At 34.0% G+C, this 21,407-nt stretch overlaps 1 protein-coding gene across 1 annotated transcript in view; it reads left to right on the top strand.

Moving 5' to 3' along the window:
- Nucleotides 1–21,407, top strand: part of DNAH8 (dynein axonemal heavy chain 8) — a 408,086-nt gene that overhangs the window by 296,919 nt on the left and 89,760 nt on the right. The window contains exons 69-76 of the mRNA XM_074311023.1: nt 374–541; nt 1,311–1,526; nt 3,315–3,452; nt 6,595–6,722; nt 9,603–9,774; nt 12,148–12,303; nt 13,650–13,805; nt 16,976–17,158. Of these exons, the coding sequence (XP_074167124.1) occupies nt 374–541; nt 1,311–1,526; nt 3,315–3,452; nt 6,595–6,722; nt 9,603–9,774; nt 12,148–12,303; nt 13,650–13,805; nt 16,976–17,158 (1,317 nt within the window). The remainder of the gene's footprint in view (nt 1–373; nt 542–1,310; nt 1,527–3,314; nt 3,453–6,594; nt 6,723–9,602; nt 9,775–12,147; nt 12,304–13,649; nt 13,806–16,975; nt 17,159–21,407) is intronic.

Genomic DNA, 21,407 nt, shown 5'->3' with positions numbered 1-21,407 from the left:
CAATCAATTAGATGATTTTTCAAGAGTACCTAATGTGTGTGCTCAGGTTTTCTTCCATACTTTTTGCCCCAGTAATTAGGAATGTGTTCTGATATAACATTTAGAAAGGGATAATATTCTCTTGACAAGATGAATAACCTGATAAAATGCTAATCTGACCCATTGATAGTACATTGAAGATGATTGATTAATGAATGGTAATTCAATAGTTAATTCAAACACCTGAGGAATGGATGCCATAGATATCTAGAATCCCTGAAAGCACATTTTATGGGTCTTTTAAGGTTTATAATCCTAGGAGTTAATAAAAATCACTTCAGAGAGCCTTTGAAATGATTTTAATGTACTCATTCTTTTTAAACTCCAAACGCAGACTATCAAACCAAATGATATTGCTACAGTTAGGAAGCTTGCAAAACCTCCTCATCTTATTATGAGAATCATGGATTGCTGTCTGTTATTATTCCAAAAGAAGATCGACCCTGTCACAATGGATCCTGAAAAGCCTTGCTGCAAACCATCCTGGGGAGAGTCGTTGAAAGTGAGTAAAATGCATAAACTCCCTGGGTATAAGAAGTTCTGAGTTACCTACCCTTAAAGCCCACTTCACTTCTGTGGCACCCTAAAAGCATTCAGTCAATGTGTGCTGGATGAATGAACAAGGATAGAACACCTTCAACAACATGGGGAAGGCAAATGGAATCTGAATGTCACACTTAGGCAGAAACTGGCCTTTTCTTTACATGATTTACCCAGTCTCCCTTTGTTCTTATTTTGGAATCTCTATTTCTTCTGCCCAGAATAATCAAGTGGTTTCCCAGAAGCCTCCAAAGAATATGTTTACAAATGGTTTTCAAAATTGGTTATGAATGTTATTGGCTGGGCACATGTACCAGAAGCAGTGGTTCATATAGAAATAAGAAAACTAAGCATTATTGGCTCTCTCCCACTCTTTCCAAAGGTCCCCAGCCCTTGTCCTGTCCCCAGACTTCACCTTAACCCTGTTTCTAATTAGGAACATGTAGTATTGGGTAGTAGCTTTATTCAATAGAATAGGAAAACATTTTTTTTTCTTCTTTCTCCTCTCCTTATAAAAACCTGAAGAGAGAATCAAAGGTTATAAATTCTGGCTCACTAATACAGTATCCTGGAGCCATCAATTCAGAGTCAGGGTTTAACTTTTTTTTTTCTTTTTAATTCAAAGTAGAAATTAACAGTAAAAAGAGGAAAGAAATGTTTTATTTTTCTCAAAGCCATAAATCATAAATGTTTTTTTTTTGTTTTTTTGTTTTTGTTTTTTTTCTTTGCAGTTGATGAGTGGGGCTGGATTCTTAGGCAGTCTCCAGCAGTTCCCAAAGGACACTATTAATGAAGAGACAGTAGAGCTATTACAGCCATATTTTAATATGGAAGATTATTCTTTTGAGAATGGTAAAAAGGTCTGTGGCAATGTTGCTGGTTTGCTGTCTTGGACACTTGCAATGGTAACATTTTTTGGAATTAACAAGGAGGTGTTGCCTCTGAAGGTAAAGGGCTCTTCCCCCTCCCCCCCAATAAATTGTGGTAAAATAAATCTCCTGTATTTCAGATTTTAAAAGAGTTGAAATAGTCTAGTTTAATAGGTGCAGATGTCTCTATTAAAAATTCTGCTTTCCTTTTATCATGCTCTTTGATCTTTTCTTATCCTTTTTTTTTAACTTCCTTTGCATTATTCTTTTTTTACTTTCTTTGCATTATCTCTACTATGCAGAATGTCACTGACTTCAGGGAGAGTTCAAGTTAGGTATTTGAGGGAGGTAAACATTTAGTTCTCAACAAAAGACAAAATAACATTCTAGAAGAAATCTGCAAAGAACGCTATCATGTAATTAGTTATTGTTATCAGATCTAGTGTTGTTTTATTTTCCTTCAGTGGCAAAGGGATATTTGAGGAAGGGTAAGGTATCCTTATTCTTCTGTTGTTAATATAAGGTGTGTTTTATAGACATTGTAAATTTTTCACTTTTAGGGGGGGTGTGATCAGCGTCTAAGTCACACATCTCTATCCATATACATTTCCTATCCACAGTACTGCAGGACTGGACCAAAACAAAATATTATTAAGAGGCTAAAGAATATTTAATTTTTCAACTATAATATGCAATTGGATGAAAAGCACATTGAAAAAATCACAAGAAAAATTATACAAAGTATACATAAGCATCTATAAATGTACAGTATAAGCATCATAACTTAGCATATAATTTGCCTCATATAACCTTACTAGACAGAGCAGGTGCATTTGTATTAGTCTTCCCCAGGCTATAGTGCATGCCAAAATCAGAATTAGCCATACTGGTATACTTCTTTGAAAGGCAACTTCCAAAATATATCAGTAAATTAATGGCTCTCTGTACTTGAAACTGAACTCTCTACCTAAAAGTCTTGGAGCTCATCAGTGAAAGCCCACTTCAAAACCAAGAACTCGCAGTTTGTATGGGATATCTCACTGTCAGTAAGTCCTCTATTTGTAAATACAGTAGTTTTTTTTTTTTGATGATTACCATTTTCTTAGCATAAGACTACTACCAGACCTCTATATGCACCACAGAGGATTTGCTTAAGTTAAACCATCATGGGGCCACCATGAGGCAATTAATAAAATATTTGCCTATTCCTATTTTTCCTCCTTTCAGTCTCCAGATGCCTAAACACTATGTAGGTATCTGAAGTCATAAAGTTATATTTCTGATTTTTTTTTTATTAATCATATATTGTACATGTCTCACCCCTCTCTTGGATTATAACTCCTTAATGATAGGGACTGAATGTTCTTTTTGTATCTCTTAATACCTTGACCAATAATAAGTGCTTAAATATATTTGTTAATTTGAAAAATTTTTAAAAACCTTAAAACATACTTAGGCATACTTCAATATATAGAATATTTTCCTATTCATTAATTCACCAGTAAATTTTAAAGTATTTTATAGATCATAAAATATTCTATTTAAGATTTTAGCATCAATATTCAATCATAAAATATTCTATTACTAATAAAATAACTGAGGCAGCTTAGTATGATGGAAAGAGTTCTGAACCAAAATTAAAATAACTTGGTTCTTGCTCTGTTTTGTGACCTTGGGAAAGACATCTCCCCTACAAAGACTTCAATTTGTTCTTTTGTAAATAAAAGAGTTGGATTAGATGATCTCTTTTCTATTATTCTAATATTGTGGGCTATTGCTTAACAATTACATGCATTGAAAGAGTTAATAGTTAATATTGAAAACTAATGGCTATTCAATAATACTAATTATTTTTTCCATTGTAAGGCTAACTTGGCAAAGCAAGAAGGGCGCTTGGTGGTGGCTAATGCTGAATTAGGGAAGGCTCAGGCATTGCTAGATGAAAAGCAAGCTGAGTTAGATAAAGTACAAGCAAAATTTGATGCAGCCATGAATGAAAAAATGGTAAGTTAAATAAACTTTATACATAAGATTGTGAGTAGGATCACATAACAAAAATACGTTCAGTTAGTCATGTTATGCTTATGATTTAACCTAAATGAAAATCAAATGTTATGAAATGTGACAAGTCTTTTACGGAAATACATAATAGTAAATGTAATCATCTATTGGTTTTAACACATAGACTTACCCATGAAACACTAATTTTTTTTAAGTGTAAGTATATTGATTTAAAAGAAAAATGTCAGGGGAAGGAGCCAAGATGACAGAGAAGATACACGAGAATTTGTAAGCTCCCTTCTTCCCTCAATGTCAACTAGTTAAATCAGCCTCAAAAATAATGCTGGACTGATAAAAATCACAAGGATTAGAAGCACAACTTACCAGCCGAAGAGAATCTGGAATTTCACAGAAAAGGTTGGTTCCGAGGGGAGGAAAAAAAGATCAGCATAGACGGGGTTGGACTAGGTGCTAACACATTGTGCCAAACGGGCTGGGGAGAAATCTGAGATCAGAGAAGCCACTGAGATAGAGGAATCTGGCACAGGCTGATAGCTCTTCTCTGCTTATAAAACAGCAGATCAGAAGAGAAATCAAAGCCATGTTAAAATATAAAGCCAGATCCTAGAACCACCCCAATCTGGAAGTGACCTAACACCAATCTCGGCAAGGCTGTGCAGCCGCCTTCTGCTGTCCGGGGCTTCTCCTTGGGGCAGTTAAGAACCTGAACAGCAGGGGACACAGCCCCGGGCAGCCTCTAATCCAACATAGTACAGGGCTCAGCCTGAGGCAGTGGAATTCTAGCAGTAGCAAAACTCCAGCAGCAGCGGAACTCCCAGAGCAGTGGAACCTCCACAGCAGGGACCACGGTTTCTGGGCAGACACTTCTGGTTTGAACGCAGGGGCTTCGAGTCAACTGCTAATATCTACGGCCCCCAGGAGGCTTTGGCTGGGGTTTGTGACACTTTCACTATTCAGCCTCTAGTCTCAGGGCAGTCTCTAGGCCACACAGTGGGGGTCCTTCACTGGGCACTCCTCACAGCGCAGCTGTGCTAACCACCTCTGAGGCATTTGTGGAGAGGGGGGAGGGGAACTCTCTCCCAGAGCTCTCTCTTAGCCCAGTCATAATTTTGCTGCGTTCCATCCTATCTGGGAGGAAGCTGGTAAATTTCCTACCCAAGGGAAGACCCCCACAGAATTTTAACAATGAGTAAGAAGCTGAATAGAACGATTGACACCTTCTATACAGAGAAAGATCGGGCATCCAACCCCGAGGAGGCTAACAGCAGAGAGTCTCCAGATGACACCCTAAAGGGGAATGATACCTGCCCCCCATCATATAACTCTCTCCTAGAAGAGACTATTAAGAAGTTAAGAGAGTTTAAAGAAAAATGGGGAAAGGAAAGAGAAGCTATGATAGAGAATAACAACATCCTGAAATTTGAATTGGAAAAAATAAAGAATTCACAGGAGGTGCAGGGAAACAAAATTTGTGAATTAGAAAAGGTTAAAAAATCACAGGAAAGTAGGATTTCTGAATTGGAAAAAAAAATAACTCACTAAAAAAATAGTGAAATGGAAAAAAATTCAACAGAACAAAATAATTCATTTAAAAACTCAATTGGGCATATACAAGAAGAACTAAAAATGTGAATGAAGAAAATAACTCATTAAAAATCAGGACTGAACAAATAGAAATGAATGATTCATTGAGAAACCACAAATCAGTCAAACAAAACCAAAAAAAATGAAAAACTGGAGAATAACATCAAATATTTACTGGGAAAATCTATAGACCTAGAAAATAGATCTAGGAGAGATAATCTAAGGATTATTGGACTTCCCAAAAACTATGATCAAAAAAAGAGCCTAGATACTATTTTACAGGAAATCAACAAAAAGAACTGTCCAGAGATAATAGAAACAGAAGGGAAAATAGGCATTGAAAGAATTCATTGAACACCTTCTGAAAAAGACCCTAAAAAAAGAACTCCATGGAACATAGTGGCTAAGCTGCAGAACTACCAAACTTAGGAAACAATACCGCAAGCAGCTAGGAAAAAACAATTCAAATATCAAGGTGCCGTAATAAGGGTCACTCAAGATCTGGCTGCCTCCACATTAAAGGATCGAAGGGCCTGGTACTTGATATTCCAAAAGGCAAAAGAACTAGGATTGCAACCAAGAATAAACTACCCAGCTAAGTTTAGCATTTTCTTCCATGGAAGAAGATGGTCATTTAATGAAACAGAGGAATTCCATTTGTTTCTAAGAAAAAAACCAGACTTAAACAAAAAAATTGATCTACATTCACAAGACTGAAGAGAAGTAGAAAAAGGTAAAAAGAACTCTTGAAAACTGTATCTCTGTTGTGGATATACAGAAAGTCCACATGGATAATTTGATTTTACTGATATAACATAAAAAAGGGAAGTAGTAAAGGGAAGAGGGATAGTATCAAAAAAAGGGGAAGGAGAGATAAAAAGAGGGAAACTATATCCCAGGAAGAGGCATAGAAAATCTACCACATCTGAGGGAATTTAGAGAGGGGGAGAAACATTGTGTGAATCTTACTCTCATCAGAGTAGACTCAAAGAGTAAATAATTGACATATTTGTTTTTCAGAGAATTCTTTCTCACCTCATTATAAGGGGGGAGAGGAAAAGGGAAAAGGAAAAGGGGAATAAGGGAAGGGTACATGCACTGTCAAAAAAATTTATAATTATAAAATTAATAGAAAAAAAGAGAAATGTCAAATTCTCAATTATAATTACTTGACTATAAAATAAATGTGAATCAATGAAATAATCCTTTTTATCAAAAGGTAATTTTTGCAAAAAAAAATTCATTTGGGCCTACTTTTGAAAATAATAAAAAGTTGCCGAAATATTGTCACTATTTATTTAAATATCTGATTCTCCTTCATTAAATTGCTTTCCTTCAATTTTCATGGAAGCAAATATAAAGTGTGATGTTAATCGATGAAGAAAATAGTATTTAGTATGTAAGATATTGGTTGAGATGCCCACCTTTAAGATTATTAATGTAGTAAGTATTCCTGACCTTTGTGTAAAAAATAAATCTGATAGGGTTTGATCGATCCTACTTGAAAATATTAGATATAGATATATATTTATGGATTCAGGACTTGGTGAATGATGCAGACTCATGTCGGAAAAAGATGCAGGCAGCTTCAGCCCTTATTGACGGACTAAGTGGAGAAAAAGTCAGATGGACTCAACAAAGCAAAGAATTCAAAGCTCAGACTAACAGGTAGATATGTTGATGTCTGGTTTTTTTGTTTTGTTTTGTTTTTAAGGGAAAAAAAATCAGCTTTTTGTAAGACATACAATATCTTTTCTCATGATGTGCTTTTCCTCTTATGTTTTTGTTGTTATTAATTTCACTTCTGCCTCACAACAGTTAAGATAATTAAGATACTTTTCTTCCCATTTATAAATAATCTACATAGTTGGGTCTTTTCTACATGTCACATATTCATATTGATGATTATTTCTTGATGATCTTTGTGCTGAGAAGAAACACTAATGTTCATAGATAGTGATGTTTCCAGAAAATTAAGAGGAAAAAGAGAAAGGGAAGCAAAGGAGGCAAATGATTCAGTGTTGATTAGGGGTTGTTAATATTCTCTAGGTCATGGACCCCTTTGGCAAAAAGCCTATGGGCTCCTTCTAAGAATTTTTTAAAGTAATAATTGAAGGAAATGCCGAACTTCACTTATAGATTCGGGGAGGAGGAGAGAAGATTTTTTTTTTTCCCCATCCAAATTAATGAACTTCCCTGAAATCAAAGCAGTGAGACTTTGTGGACTTCAGGGTATAAATCCAACTTTTTTTTCTAGATCAGAAACCTGGGAAGAGCTGAATAAGGCAAAGAGGAAAATGGCAATAGACTATCTAATGTACTACTTGAACCAGATCTGCATTTTATCTGATTAAGACTATCCAAACAGATGGCTTTGTGTAGATAAGGACATGGATTAATTATTATGGATCATTATCCATAGCTGAGAGCAGAAAACAGTCTGTGATGCTTCTTTTCTCTTTTATTATGTCCTTCTCCACCCTTTTACACAATGCTTTTCTTTCTTTTTTTATTAAAGCTTTCTTATTTTCAAAACACATGCAAGGATAATTTTTCACCATTGACCCTTGCAAAACATTGTGTTCCAATTTGTCTCCCTTTTCCTCCTACTCCCTCCCCTAGATAGCAAGTAATCCAATATATGTTAAACATGGTAAAAATATATTACATAATGCTTTTCAATGATCATCAACAATGTGTTATACACTTGAATATGCATCAATGAGGATAGAATGTCTGCCCTGAAAGAAGTACAAAGGACAAAGTAAAATGTAAATTATTTGAAACTTGCATTGTTTCATATTCATCTTTGTTTCCCTGGAGTCTAACAATGTCTGACATAATATGTACTTAGCAAATGCATACTGAGTTACTTTTAACTCAAAATATAAATTGATGGGGAAGAACCATTTGACAGAAATTTCTGGAAAGACTGGAAAGCAATTTGGCAAAATTTTAGTTTAAACACATATTAGAACATCTACCACAATCAGCATAAAATGGATTTGTAATCTAATATTAAAGGTCACTCCATTAAAAATAGAAGATAATCAGATCAGCTATATTTCCCAGATAAGGTTAACTACAAGAGAGAAAAAGGCAGTCACAAAAATTAAAATAAAGTTTCTTATCTATTTTTAAATAGATAAAATAAAATTAATGCAACCAGGATACGAAAGAAAGCTGTCAATTGGGGAAAACTCTGTATCAAATATCTTTGATAAGGATCTGATATATAAGTATGTGTGTATACATATCCAAATAGGTATACATATAGACAATTATATAATACCAACACAAATACATAAGTGTAGTGTGTTAAAGGATATGAACAAACATTTCTCAAAAGTTGAACTATAAACTATTATTTGTAAGTTATTAATCATTTGAAATATTGTTTCCAAGTCATTTATAATAAAGAAGTATAAATTAAAACATTTCTGAAGTTTCATGTTATACCCAGGAAGTTTATAAAGAATGGCATAAGGAAATAGTGAATGTTAAAGGAGTTTCACAAAGGCAGTAATTACACTAATAATAATTACACTAATAAGCCACTAATACACTGTTGACAAAGCTGTGAATTGGTCCAACTGTTCTGAAAAGTAGTTTGAAATGATGCTAAGTGAATAAAATGTCCATACCTTGCAACCCAGAGATCTTCCTGATGGACATATATCCCAAAAGATTCAAAGATAGAAAGAACGGCCTAAAACACATGAAAATATTTACCAAGTATTTTACATATATCATCTCATTTGATCTTCACAATGGCCTATGTACTAAACAATGCAGATACTATCATTCCCCATCTTCATGTCTTTGCATATGATACAGTAGAACTTTCTGTGGGAGTAAAGAACTGAGAAGATAAATATTTATTAATTGAGGAATGGCTCATTAAATTGTGTTCACAAAATAATAGTCTTATATGATAAAAAACAATATGCATAAAAGTTAAAACAAAAAGCAGAGGAAAATATAGAAACTGATTCAAAGTGAAGTGAGTTAATCAAAATAAGCAAAACCAGAAAAAAACATTTCCATTGATTACATCTAAATGAGAATAGCAATTAAAAAAGAAACCGAACCTGTATAATTAAATTATGATCATTGTTTGTCCCTGAGGAAGAACGCAATCCCTTCCCTTCATTGGAGAGCTATAAAACCCTATCTATGGAACATTAAATATAATGGAAGCCTTCACAATTCAGTTCATGTATTGATAAATGTTGTTTAAGAACAGTGTTTTATTTTGCATCTGTTTTTAATGTTTTCTTAGAAGGGATAGATTCATAAAAAGGTAACCAGGGAAGGGATTTACTCAGAAATGAAGGTAATATATAAAATAAAAATCACAAAACAAATTTAAAATTAAAAATAAAATAAAATAAAAATGAATTCTAAATATAACAGATTGTCTTGGAATGCCTTAATTTGTTAGAAGGTGACCCTCATTCATTGTAGTATAGCTTTGTGTTTCCTTTAATTTACATAATAACAACTTAGCATCGTGTATTTTTACATAAACATGATTTTTTTACATAGACTTGTAGGAGATGTGCTGCTGTGTACTGGTTTCCTATCCTACCTTGGCCCTTTCAATCAGATGTTCAGGACCCTTTTGCTTAAAGAACAGTGGGAAGTAGAGATGAGAGTTCGGAAAATTCCATTCACTGAAAACTTAAACCTGATTTCCATGTTGGTGGATCCTCCAACAGTAAGTTTTAGTATCTTCATCATCTCTGTTGGATTTCAACTTATTTTTTTAGATTTTTATCTTAAGTATTCTCCAGAAAGAGCTCAAATATCATCTTCTATGTTAAGTCTTTTCTGTTCTTCTCAAAGTGTCCTTTCTCTGACAGGTGGTATTTAACTTTACTGTACTTATTTGTCTTTATTTTCTGCATATTTATTCTGTATATACTTATATGCACATGTAATATATATTTAGATATAGATGTACATACATATATATGTGTGTGTGTACATGCATACACTTGTCTCTCAGTTGGAAAATAAACTTTGAGAACTGAGACTGTTTTATTCATTTTATTTGTATCCCCTGTGCTTAGCACTATCAGGGTACCACCATCTTTTCAGTACTTAGATTCACATTCCTAGAATTCATCCTCAATTCTTCTTTCTCATCCCCTTTACCAAATCGGCTTTTAAATCCTAATGAATCTTGTGTTAGAAAATATTTTACATTTTTTCACTTCTCTACACTTTTCCCTATTTCCCCCTTTTTCCCATTTAGGGCACTCATCACCACTCCCTTGTGGCTTTTATACCAGGGATAAAATCTCCCAGAGTTCTAGTTTAGTGTTTTTTTTTTTTTAAAGGATTTTTCTACTCACAGATCTTTAGTATCCAGAATTACATTGCCTGTCAATGTAATTCAGAAAGCTTAAGAAATTTCTTGCAATTTCTACCAGAAGCAGCTCAGCTTGAGCAAGAAAGGTAGCACTGTATACTAGGAACAGTCCCAACTCCTTCACTTTATATTGATCTTCTCCTATATTGCTAGCCCTTTAGTCCTGGAGCAAAATCTATTGGTCATAACCAAAGGGTAAAAAAATCCCTCATATCTCCTGTCAGAGAATCAAAAGCAAATGGCAAATGGTAAGTTGAGCAAACTATTATCACTTAATCATCATCATCATCATCTCTGCAATTTCCTGGAAAAATTCATGCTGTTTGCCACAGCTCTTGCACGGACAATTCTTTCACTTGGTGGGGAATCAGGCAAAAAGCATTGCTACATACCTCACTACTCTAGGTCTTTGAGTAAGATGTAATTAAGTGCTTTGTTTCCTGTGTATACTATATACACAGATGGCACCTTTTCCCAGTTGGGTTACTTTAAATTCTGATTTTGAGAACAATCCTGTCCCTAGGCAGGATGAACAAAGGAGCCCAGGTCAGTATATGACTAGCTTAGCATTAAATCTGTCTTTCTATGGATCCTGTTCTGATCTTAACATTCAGGAATCCCCTGCTGCGCCTACCTTGTATCTCTGTAATTTAATTGATTATGGACTAAATTTTCTACCTTATACTCAGGATTTTGATCCCAAATCTCTTTTGCTAGCCTTTTAAGATAATAATTAATTGCCTGCCTAGATTTCTGCCAATTGCTGCATACTACTTGCATCTCTTTTGAGTTCTTGCCCCACTTTAGTTTAAGAGGTAACACACCCTGGATTTAAACTTGGTTTGGTCTGTTGACTTTGATAATTAAAGTCTGATGTCACTACATTGTTCTAATGCTTAGCCTTTGCTAGATAGTAATAGACTACAAGGTATATACATGATATACCAGACCATCTTGGTTTTGTCTAATCTGACCTATATTGTTCCTTCTTTACATCTTAGGTCTGAGAAGCAACATTGGGAAAGAGCTTAATATTTTTGTGGTCTTTCTTCCTTTTGTCTAGTTCTTGTATTAATAAAATGGGAATGAGAAATATGGAAGCTGGTGGAAAATGTGTTTCCCTTTATAAAGATGTATTTTATCAGCAGATTTTCAGAAATGCATTTGTTGTTAGAAGTGGAACTCATAATGTGCCAACTAGTCCCTTAGTAACTTGAAAGAATAAATTAAACTCTCAGAACATATAACTTCCTTTAAGGAGAAAGCTTTTCCACTGGGAAGATCAGGCTTAAATATATTCAATTTCCTTCATTTTTCCATAAGATAAAGATACTGTCATCATCATACCACAATGCCTTCTTTAAAGACCTAATTGATAGAGCAGACTTGAAATGTGAGAATACTCTGGGGAAAGATAAGTGTTAGTCTGAGATATGAGAAAAGAAAAAGGGTCTTGCAATTACTATTTTTGAAAAAAAAATCATGTTTTTCAGTTCAAAATGACAGACTGATCTTTTTCAAAGTAATAAACATAATAGGTTATAAGAGAGAAAAGTCCACTGGACTAGTCTGCTTTTTAAAAAGTCTTTAAAATTTGATAGTGCTATTTTTATTACTAGCAATAATTTTTCAATATTACCTAAATGCCCTAGTAATTTGATCCAGTTAAAACTAACTGCTGGATACTAAGCTAATGTTCTGTTTTCTTTCATTTAGATTGGTGAATGGGGACTTCAGGGATTACCTGGAGATGACCTCTCAATTCAAAATGGTATTATTGTGACTAAGGCAACCCGATATCCACTTTTGATAGACCCACAAACTCAAGGCAAAACTTGGATTAAATCAAAAGAAAAAGAATTTGATTTACAGGTAGAGTTCAAGAAAATGAAATGTTGATTTTCCCTAAGAATGTAACCTGGAATACACCTGCCCCAAAGTACCACCTTCAGCAGTTTCAGCACTCAAGAAATCTTCTTTTGACAATTTGTGTAGTAATGTATAGGTTTCCAAGTACTCACACATATCATTGCTTTTGATCCTTATGATAACTCTGGAGAAATTACAGATTTGTATTTCAGAGCCTATAAAGTACACTGAGGTTCAAAAAATGTAATGCAACTGGAGGTTCACACCTAATTTTATCTGCCTTCCCATGGAGAAAAACCATCCAAGTACCTGCATCTAAGAGGGATTAAAAAAAAAAAAAAAAAAAAAAAAAAAAAAAAAAAAAGCTAAGAGAAGTAGTAATCAGCAGGCTATTCTTCTCAAAGGAATAGAAATTCCTGCTCTTCACCTTACAAGAGTTATAATGGAAGCTCGTAATTTCTCTGGTCACATCTCCTCCTCTTCACTAGCCACCTCAGGTTTCATAGTGTTACTATCCAACCTAGACTCTGACTGGTACACTGACATTAGGAGGAATATGGAGCAAGTGAAAAAAAAAAAAAAAAACCAAGAAAAGACACATTAAGAAAAATATTAAAAGTTAATTGTGTTTTTGCAAAGATTAAACTGTGATATCTCATGAATATATTCTAGGTAACTGAATAATAATAATAAACATAAAACTTTAAGATTTGCATAGTGCTTTCATTTCCCTTCTGGGAGGAATCCATACCATAGGATAACACTATGAATCTTAGAGGGACTATATAATGACTAGGAGATCTAGCATTCCGGCAGGATGTCAAAGAGTTGCCACAACAACCTCAAGTTCATTTCCTTTCTGAGGGAACTAATGTACTTAAAGCCTTATGTAATGTGTTTATGGAATCTTTAGAGTCCTTTCTATGTTTTTCATTCTCTATATGTTTGAATAAAGACTTTCCTAGCAATAATCTTTACTACCTTCAAGTGCCTGTATGAAAATTAGTTGAGCTGAATTGAGATGATTCCTTCTCTATCTGCAACCAAATAGTTATTATGAATCCTGTCACCCCATCTACAATAGAAAGAAATGACTTCATCCTGCCTTCCATGGATTTTAAGGAAGCCACAATGCCTTCATTGTTTCTGCAAAAATGCAACTCACTACCTTTTATAAACTTTCTGTAACAAACATTTATTTAAATACTATAACTTCTCTAGATCACTTTCTTAGAAAAAAATGTGTTTCTAAATACATATTTATTTTCCTAACAAATCTTTTGGTTTTTACTTAAGATTTGGTGTAAGTTCTTATGCTGTTGTTATATAAATGAATAATTTATTTTAAGGTGACATCTTTGAATCATAAATATTTCCGAACACACTTAGAGGACTGCCTTTCATTGGGTCGACCTTTACTCATAGAGGATATACGTGAAGAGCTGGATCCGGCCCTGGATAATGTATTGGAAAAGAATTTCATTAAAACAGGAACTACTTTCAAGGTTAGTTCCTAAGAAAGAACAATGGTGACATCTACATATCCTTCAGAGTATAGCAACAGGAAAAAAATTTTTTTCCTTTTATATTTGAGTACAGAATGCTCTTAAAATATTTACATTTCAAATTGGTGTTTAGAGGTTCCTATTACTAAAATAGTAATACAACAGGTAAAATGGGGGCCTCACACAGAAGAAATTTAATAAATGTTTGTTAAATTCAATTAAAATTCAAATCTATCATTTAGGGTTGTTGTTTTGAGTAGTCTGATTCAAAGGGAGAAAAATTCTGAAATTCCCTTAAAAATTGTGAGCATTTGTTGGAAGTATTTAGACTGGACCTTCTGAAGACATGTTATGTCATAGTCTTCATGAATACCTTTCATCACTCCCCACAGGGAGCTTTGTGGGGGGGGGAGGGGAGGGAGAGTGGAGAGCAGTTTAGAGAGAATATTGTTGGGGCAGGACAAGAGGTAAGGGAAATAAATATGTTCTCCTCTTAGGCATATGAATTTTTTTTTAAGTTTTATAGTGATTTTCTTACCTTTTTTTAAATGCTCTCCTCAAACAGCTGCATGGACTGCCCACCAAAGAATTCATAGCTGGCTGCCTTTTTAGCTAGGCTATAACTGCATGTAGAAGGAATATATTTCACGATTGTATACAGAATCATTAAAATCCAAATACACTATTAAAATATGAATGTTAATTAGAATACTACTAAATTAGATTTTAGATTCTAGATAATTAGAATACTACTAAAAAAAAAACTAAATATATAGAAAAGCAAAAAGTAAGTCAAAACTTACTACCTACTGTCATTTAGAAATATTTCTGTTCCAATCTCTTAAGGTAGCTAGACAAGATTTTATAGTTATTTTTCTGCCTCCTTCCTTCTGCATATCACCCTTCCAATGTATGGGTATGGTATGGTATGGGCTAAAAGGTGGGCTTTACAAGCTATAATTAAGTACAAAATTAGATTTCTTTACTTAAGAGGAGAAAGTCTAGATTTTATCTACAGAAAATTATATTTTTCCTCTACATTAATTTTTCATTTGAACATGGCTCTATACCAGGAGCTATGGAAAATTGTTCCAGATCATTGGTGATAATATGAATTGTTCTCCAATAACATGTCACATTTGTTACTGTTCATGCTATTCTATAGTCTTAATGATTTGGAGTTACTTTTGTTAAAATGGAGACATCTCAGTTTTCTCTTCAGCAGAATGAGTGCAGGTGATAGCTTCTAATATGAATCTATGTTTGAGTCCTTTAATGTCCAGTGACTTAATTTTGAACTTCTTAAAAGAAGTTCATAGGTTTTGTCATTAAAAAGAAAGGTAGATTATTCAAGAAAAGCTGTCACATTGAAATGCTTTTCACATGCCTTTTTAAAAAATAAACCAAAAGGAGTTGTTTGTCCATCTTCTCTGGAGAGCTTTTTAAAAATAGGCCCATCCATTCTCAGTTTCTTTAGATGCATTAGCTGTGATCCTAATCAAGTGAGTGACATTAGGATATTCAGTGCTAAGACACCAACCCATCTCATTGTTAGAAACATTAATTCCCATCTGAGGCAACATAGTGGAATGGAAAACATGCTATACTTAGAAAATAAATTCACAGCCCAGCTCAAATACTTACTGGCTGTGTAATCACTCACTCACAAGACATTTAACCTTCCCAAAAACTCAGTTTTGTCATCTGGAAAATGGAAATAATGATAATTATACTATCTACTCCACAGTATTGTTGTGAAATGAGTGTTTCAAGTGTAGATTAAATGAAGAGTATTTGAATTTATTTATTTATTTGTTTGTTTATTTATTTTTGGTATTGTCAAGCCAATTCTGGCTCAAGCCATGGATTCTGGTCAAACCATGGATTCTTTCACAGGATATGTTTAAGTGGATTAAATAAAATACTTATGTAACAGTGATAACTTTGACTCTCTCACTGCCTAAAAACCAGGTGTGTTATAGCTTACTCCTTATCCCAGGGTTCTATAGCACTCTTGTAACATTAAGGGAGTATGGAAGTATTTAGGTTTTTGGTCATTGACTCAAGCCCCCAGTGATGGTGTTCTTTCATCATAGAAGGGTCCACTATACTCCAGTTCTATATAATCATTAATACTAATTCACTTTTATAAATATTTACTTCAAAACAGTTATAATAATGGATATATAAGCATAGTCCCCAACATATTAGGATTTGGAGCATTGTTCCTTACTCCTCTCTACCTCTAGGGCTCTATCTACCCTGTTTCCATAATCATTGTCTCTTACTCTGGATGAGAGGAGAGGATTAGATTTGCAACTTGGATTATGCTCTATATAATAGAGTCCCAAGTTCCAAGTCCAGGAGTTTCCAGGAGCTTAGATCTCAGGTACTCTGGCTTCTTGGAATTTTCCTGATAAGGTTTCAGCCTTGAATCCTGGTTCTAAGGTCACCATAGATTGGTTCTAGCTCTAATAGAGATTCTATCTTCTACATTTCGAAGGAAAAGGGACAAACTAAACAGGACAAATAAAAAATCTAGACCTGTTTCTCAGAGCCACTGGTCTAAAAAGGGAAGGGGGAACTTCCTCCAGTAAAGTCTTTCATGATATAGGTGAACCTTCACCCTATGTGAACATCAGTGAGAGAAGAGTATCTTAGTATAGCAATTTTTAAAGACACAGTCTATTCTGGCTATGCAGACAATTGAAAGAGGCTACTCCCCACCTCTGTGAAAGAGAAACACAAGGTGTCTTCTGCCAGAAGTCTCCCAGGTACTTTCATTCCAAGTGATCCAAGGATGTTCCAAAGCCACTAGTACAAATAGAAAAAAAATCAATCATATTGAAATAAAGATGTAAATTTTCCTATTTAAGTTTATACTCTGAAAGCTATCCACAGATGCTTTCATAGTTGTCATGCCAAATTATATATCTGTCCTCTGATTTGCTTCATTCACTAAAAATTTCACTTCAGATTTATTTTCAGGGAAGAGTAAAAAAGATTTTGGTTTCTTCTTTTGTCTTCAAGGAGGATCATGCCTAAATCTTCCTGAATTAACACCTGTTCCAATATTAATAGCCTTCAAGGATAAAGATTCTGTATTATTCCAATTAGTAAATTCTTTCCTAAATTGAATCTAAACTTTTCAAATTTCTTCTCTGATGTAGGTCAAAGTTGGTGACAAAGAATGTGAGATCATGGATTCATTTAAACTTTATATTACAACAAAGCTACCAAATCCTGCATTCACACCTGAGATTAATGCTAAAACATCAGTCATTGATTTTACTGTTACAATGAAAGGACTTGAGAATCAGTTACTGAGAAGGGTAATTCTTACAGAGAAACAGGTAATCAATCTCTCAATTTGAGAACATCTGCTTATAATGAACATATCTAGAAGAAAATACTACTAAAAAAACTAAATATGTAGAAAATCAAAAAGTCAAAACTTACTACCTACTGTCATTTAGAAATATTTCTCTTCCAATCTCTATAATAGCTAGACAGATTTTATAGTTATTCTTGCCTTCCTCCTTCTGCATATCACCCTTCCAATGTTTCTGTAGATTGACACCAAAGCTTGGGACATCCTTATTCAGATGAATAGCCTCTCAGCACTTAGTACCAACAGGGATCTTACAAAGAAAGTTTGCCTTTGAATTTTTTTGTCTAGGTTCCATTTCCATTTTTCCATATGGGATACAAAGATGCATTTAATGAAACAGGTATGTCATCCCCTTATTTTAATGGAATTTAGATCAGAGCTGGAAACTTTTTTCAATTTCCCTCAAGTGCCAATAACCCATAAGGGAAAACAATCAATAAAAACTATTGTGAAGTAAAAATCAAATTCATGGAAGCAGGATTAATTTTTTTTTAGAATCAGGAGAGGGTGGGAAAAGGAAAAGAAAAGGAAGGAAGATAGGAAGAGAAAGAAGAAAGAAAGAGGGAGAAAGACAAAATAATCATATAAAGGAAAAGAAAATAAAGAGAGAACTACAGAGAAGGAAAGAGGTGAGACAAGCAGAAAGACAGAAAAAGAGGTACAGTAGATTTTTAAATGGTCAACAGATTAGTTTAAAAAAAAGAACAACTTAACCTGGGTAGATAGATAGTAGTGCTAAGTTGTTCTACTATCTATCTACCCAGGTTACTTACACCTTCGGAACAAGAAAATGGGATTTGCACACATATTGTATCTAGGTTATATTGTAACACATGTAAAATGTATAGGATTGCCTGTCATCTAGGGGAGGGAGTACAGGGAGGGAGGGGATAATTTGGAAAAATGAATACAAGGGATAATGTTATTTAAAAAAGTACTCATGCATATATACTGTCAAAATTTATAATTATAAAATTAAAAAAAAAAAAAGAACAACTTTACTAATTGTAGAGGCTAGTTAACTCTTTTAGAAACAGAAATCTGAAAAGTGAGTGCTACCGGAAAAAGAACACTAAGCAAAGGGTCCAGAAACTGGAATATTTATTCCCATTCTGTCCCTCACTATAAGATCTTAGTCAAGGCAAAAAATTATAAGATTTTTATGTCAGTGACTTTTACAAAATACAATATAAAAACTGTATTGGTTAATAAAAACCTATCTTGTTTACTAATCATGTTATATTTGATAGCTAAAAATGAGAGAAAATCAATATGAATTAATCTGAATGAATAAAGGATTTTTAAAAAAGAATAAAGGGAATAATTCTAGCTTGCAATTTATATCCTCAGCTTTGTATCTCAGAGTTTTGGACTAATTTTTTAAAATCCCAACAAATTTATCATTAGTAGCACTTAAGTGAGAGGACCATCAAGTAATGGAAAGATAGCTTATATTGGGGTTGAAGGACTTGTGTGTGACCCTGGCCAGTTCATTCACCCTAGTGAGCCTAATGTTTTAAGAGTGTAAATTGCATAAATGTGTTTGCTTACAATAAGAGAAGGTGTTTGGTTTGGGAATTCCCTACATCAGTGAAATTAAAAATCCAAACCCCATCCCTTTTACTGACATCATAAAATAATATATAGCTTATTCACACTAACTTCAGAAAGAAACAAGAAGATAAAAATTATTTATGATCTGAGTCAGCCCTGTCATGGAAAAATAAAGTCAAACTACCAAGTAGCTCAAAACTAAATATTTTAAATTATATAAGCATGATCTCTGATCTTCTGATCTTCATCACTATTCCATCACTAAATATGTATGAGCTTTATTTGTGGTTTTCATACATGTTGTACATGGCACAGTGTAATGGGGGAATTCTTAGCTAGGAATAAAAAGACTGATTTTGGTCTCAACTTTGCCACTAAATAGCTGTTACTTTGAGCAAGTTACAGCCACTCTGGGCTTCATGTGTTAAATGAAAAAGTTAATGAGGCTCTCTCAAGCTCTAAGATTCTTGGATACTGTGATTCTTTTTTTTTTTTTCTCACTTTGATTTTCATTCTTGGGTTTTGAGCTTCATTATGTTAGCACTGACCTTTGAAATTCTAATTATCTAATGAACTGTAACTCTTCAACTGTTCTTTATTTTCAAATCTTTTAAAACTCCATTCTAAGAGGGGGGAGTATCCAGGGCCACAGCAAGTCACCAGAGGGCAAGTTATTCTCTCAGCTGCACAAGAATGAGATGAAAAAGAAACACTACAAGTTCCCCACTATGCTTTAAATTTTATGAGATCAGCAAAATAGCAAACTAGTTCATTTTATATTCCCTAAAGCTTCAAATTCAGAATTGGTTCAGGGATTTCTATAGCCACAGCCGCCCTCATTCCTTATAGTATTTCTTTTTTCATCCCTTTTTACTCAATCTTGATCCAAGTAACCCCATAAATAGCAAGAGCATAGATCAGCAGTTAGATCCAGAGATTTAGAGTTGGAAAGGGCCTCAAAAGCTATGGAGGCCAGTATTCCCTTCATCTTACAGATACCAAAACTGATGTTAGGGGACTCAGCCAAGTTATATAGTTAGTAAATATCAGAGATGAGATAATCCTGACTTCACTATGCTCTATTGCTTCTCAATCAGGTCTTAGGTCTGACCCTAGATCTACCACCTGGTAATTGGGTGACTGAGCAAGTTACTTCCTCCATTTGTAACTCAGGTCCTTTATAAAATGAGTGGGCTATACTAAATGATCATCTCTAGGGTTTGATTCCTTCCAGCTCTGACCACCTGTGATTCTGTGACACATCTAGACTATTAAGCTAGTCTTCGAGTTGACCTCCTTACATCCCACCCTTCTCCCCAATCCAATCTGTTCTAAAATCAGAAGCAAATATCATTTGCTTCATGTGCCATTCGATCATATCCCTGTCCTAATAAGAAATCTATAGTGGTGTTTTTAATCATGGGATTCTCAGCATGGGATTCAATGCCCTCCTTTAAGTGACCATTTTAATTTTTCATAATTAACTTGAATGCTTCACATCGATAGAACAAACTTATTTATTTTCTATCCTCTAAATAAGACTTAATGCTTCCTCTTTTGTTTCTTTGCATGTTGTTTCACTCCCTAACATTCTCTTCTCAAAACAATCCCCTTATTCTTAGAAAATTCTGCCTAGAAGTCTCCTCCCCCATGAAAACTAATTTTGACTAAACTTGTCTGACTTCAGTTCCATTCTCTCTGATTGCCTCATGAGCCTCTCAGTGCATATAGTTCTGTCCAGTCTTATTAATAAGTTATTATAAGTATATTTTCCCAAAACATAATGTTTGTGTGCCCATATTTGCTTTGCTTCTCTCATTCTGTTGTGGATTTCAAGAAGGAAGGCACTGTGCTTCCAATTTTCTTTCATGCTAACTCCAAAATATATGTCATGGAGTTCTTTATATTTGGTTCCAAAATCTACAGTGAAGTCATTCACTGGCTGAATGAATAGATGAATTATGGGTTACTCTAGAAAGGCTTTATGACAGGTTATGTTACATAGCATTATTTAAATGAATCTAAATCTTATGTGTAAGTAGATGTATATAGTTATTTTATAAAAATTCATTGTGCTCATTTAAAAGAGAATGGAAAGAAGCCTGTTGAAGTATACAAATAAAGTCTAGGCAAAACAAAATAAAACAAAACATGTGAGTGATGATTTGTTGTTATATTAGACAAAGGATCAAAGCTAAATCAAAGGCTAAAAGCCTCCCATTAGACACCTTAGGCTTCTATCCAGAAAACTTCAGCCCAGGATTAATATTTGCATAGGACAAAGCAGTTCTGTATGCATGGGAAGAAGGCCTAAGTGAGCATGATCAAGGAAGGAAAATCCTTTTTTTTTAATTTTTTTTAATTTTTAATTTTATAATTATAAAAAATTTGCATGAGTCATTTTTATAACATTATCCCTTATATTCATTTTTCCAAATTTTCCCCTCCCTCCCTTAGATGACAGGCAATCCCATACATATTACATATGTTACAGTATAACCTAGACACAATATATGTGGGTAAATCCAATTTTCTTGTTGTACATTAAGTATTAGATTCCAAAGGTATAAATAACCTGGGTAGAAAGACAGTAGTGCTAACAGTTTACATTCAATTCCCAGTGTTCCTTCTCTGGGTGTAGTTGTTTCTGTCCATCA

The sequence above is a fragment of the Sminthopsis crassicaudata genome, chromosome 4 (genome assembly GCF_048593235.1).
Source record: "Sminthopsis crassicaudata isolate SCR6 chromosome 4, ASM4859323v1, whole genome shotgun sequence".
Lineage (NCBI taxonomy): Eukaryota > Metazoa > Chordata > Mammalia > Dasyuromorphia > Dasyuridae > Sminthopsis > Sminthopsis crassicaudata.
Note: the sequence above shows the minus strand (reverse complement) of the source record. Positions and strands in the feature narration are given on the sequence as shown.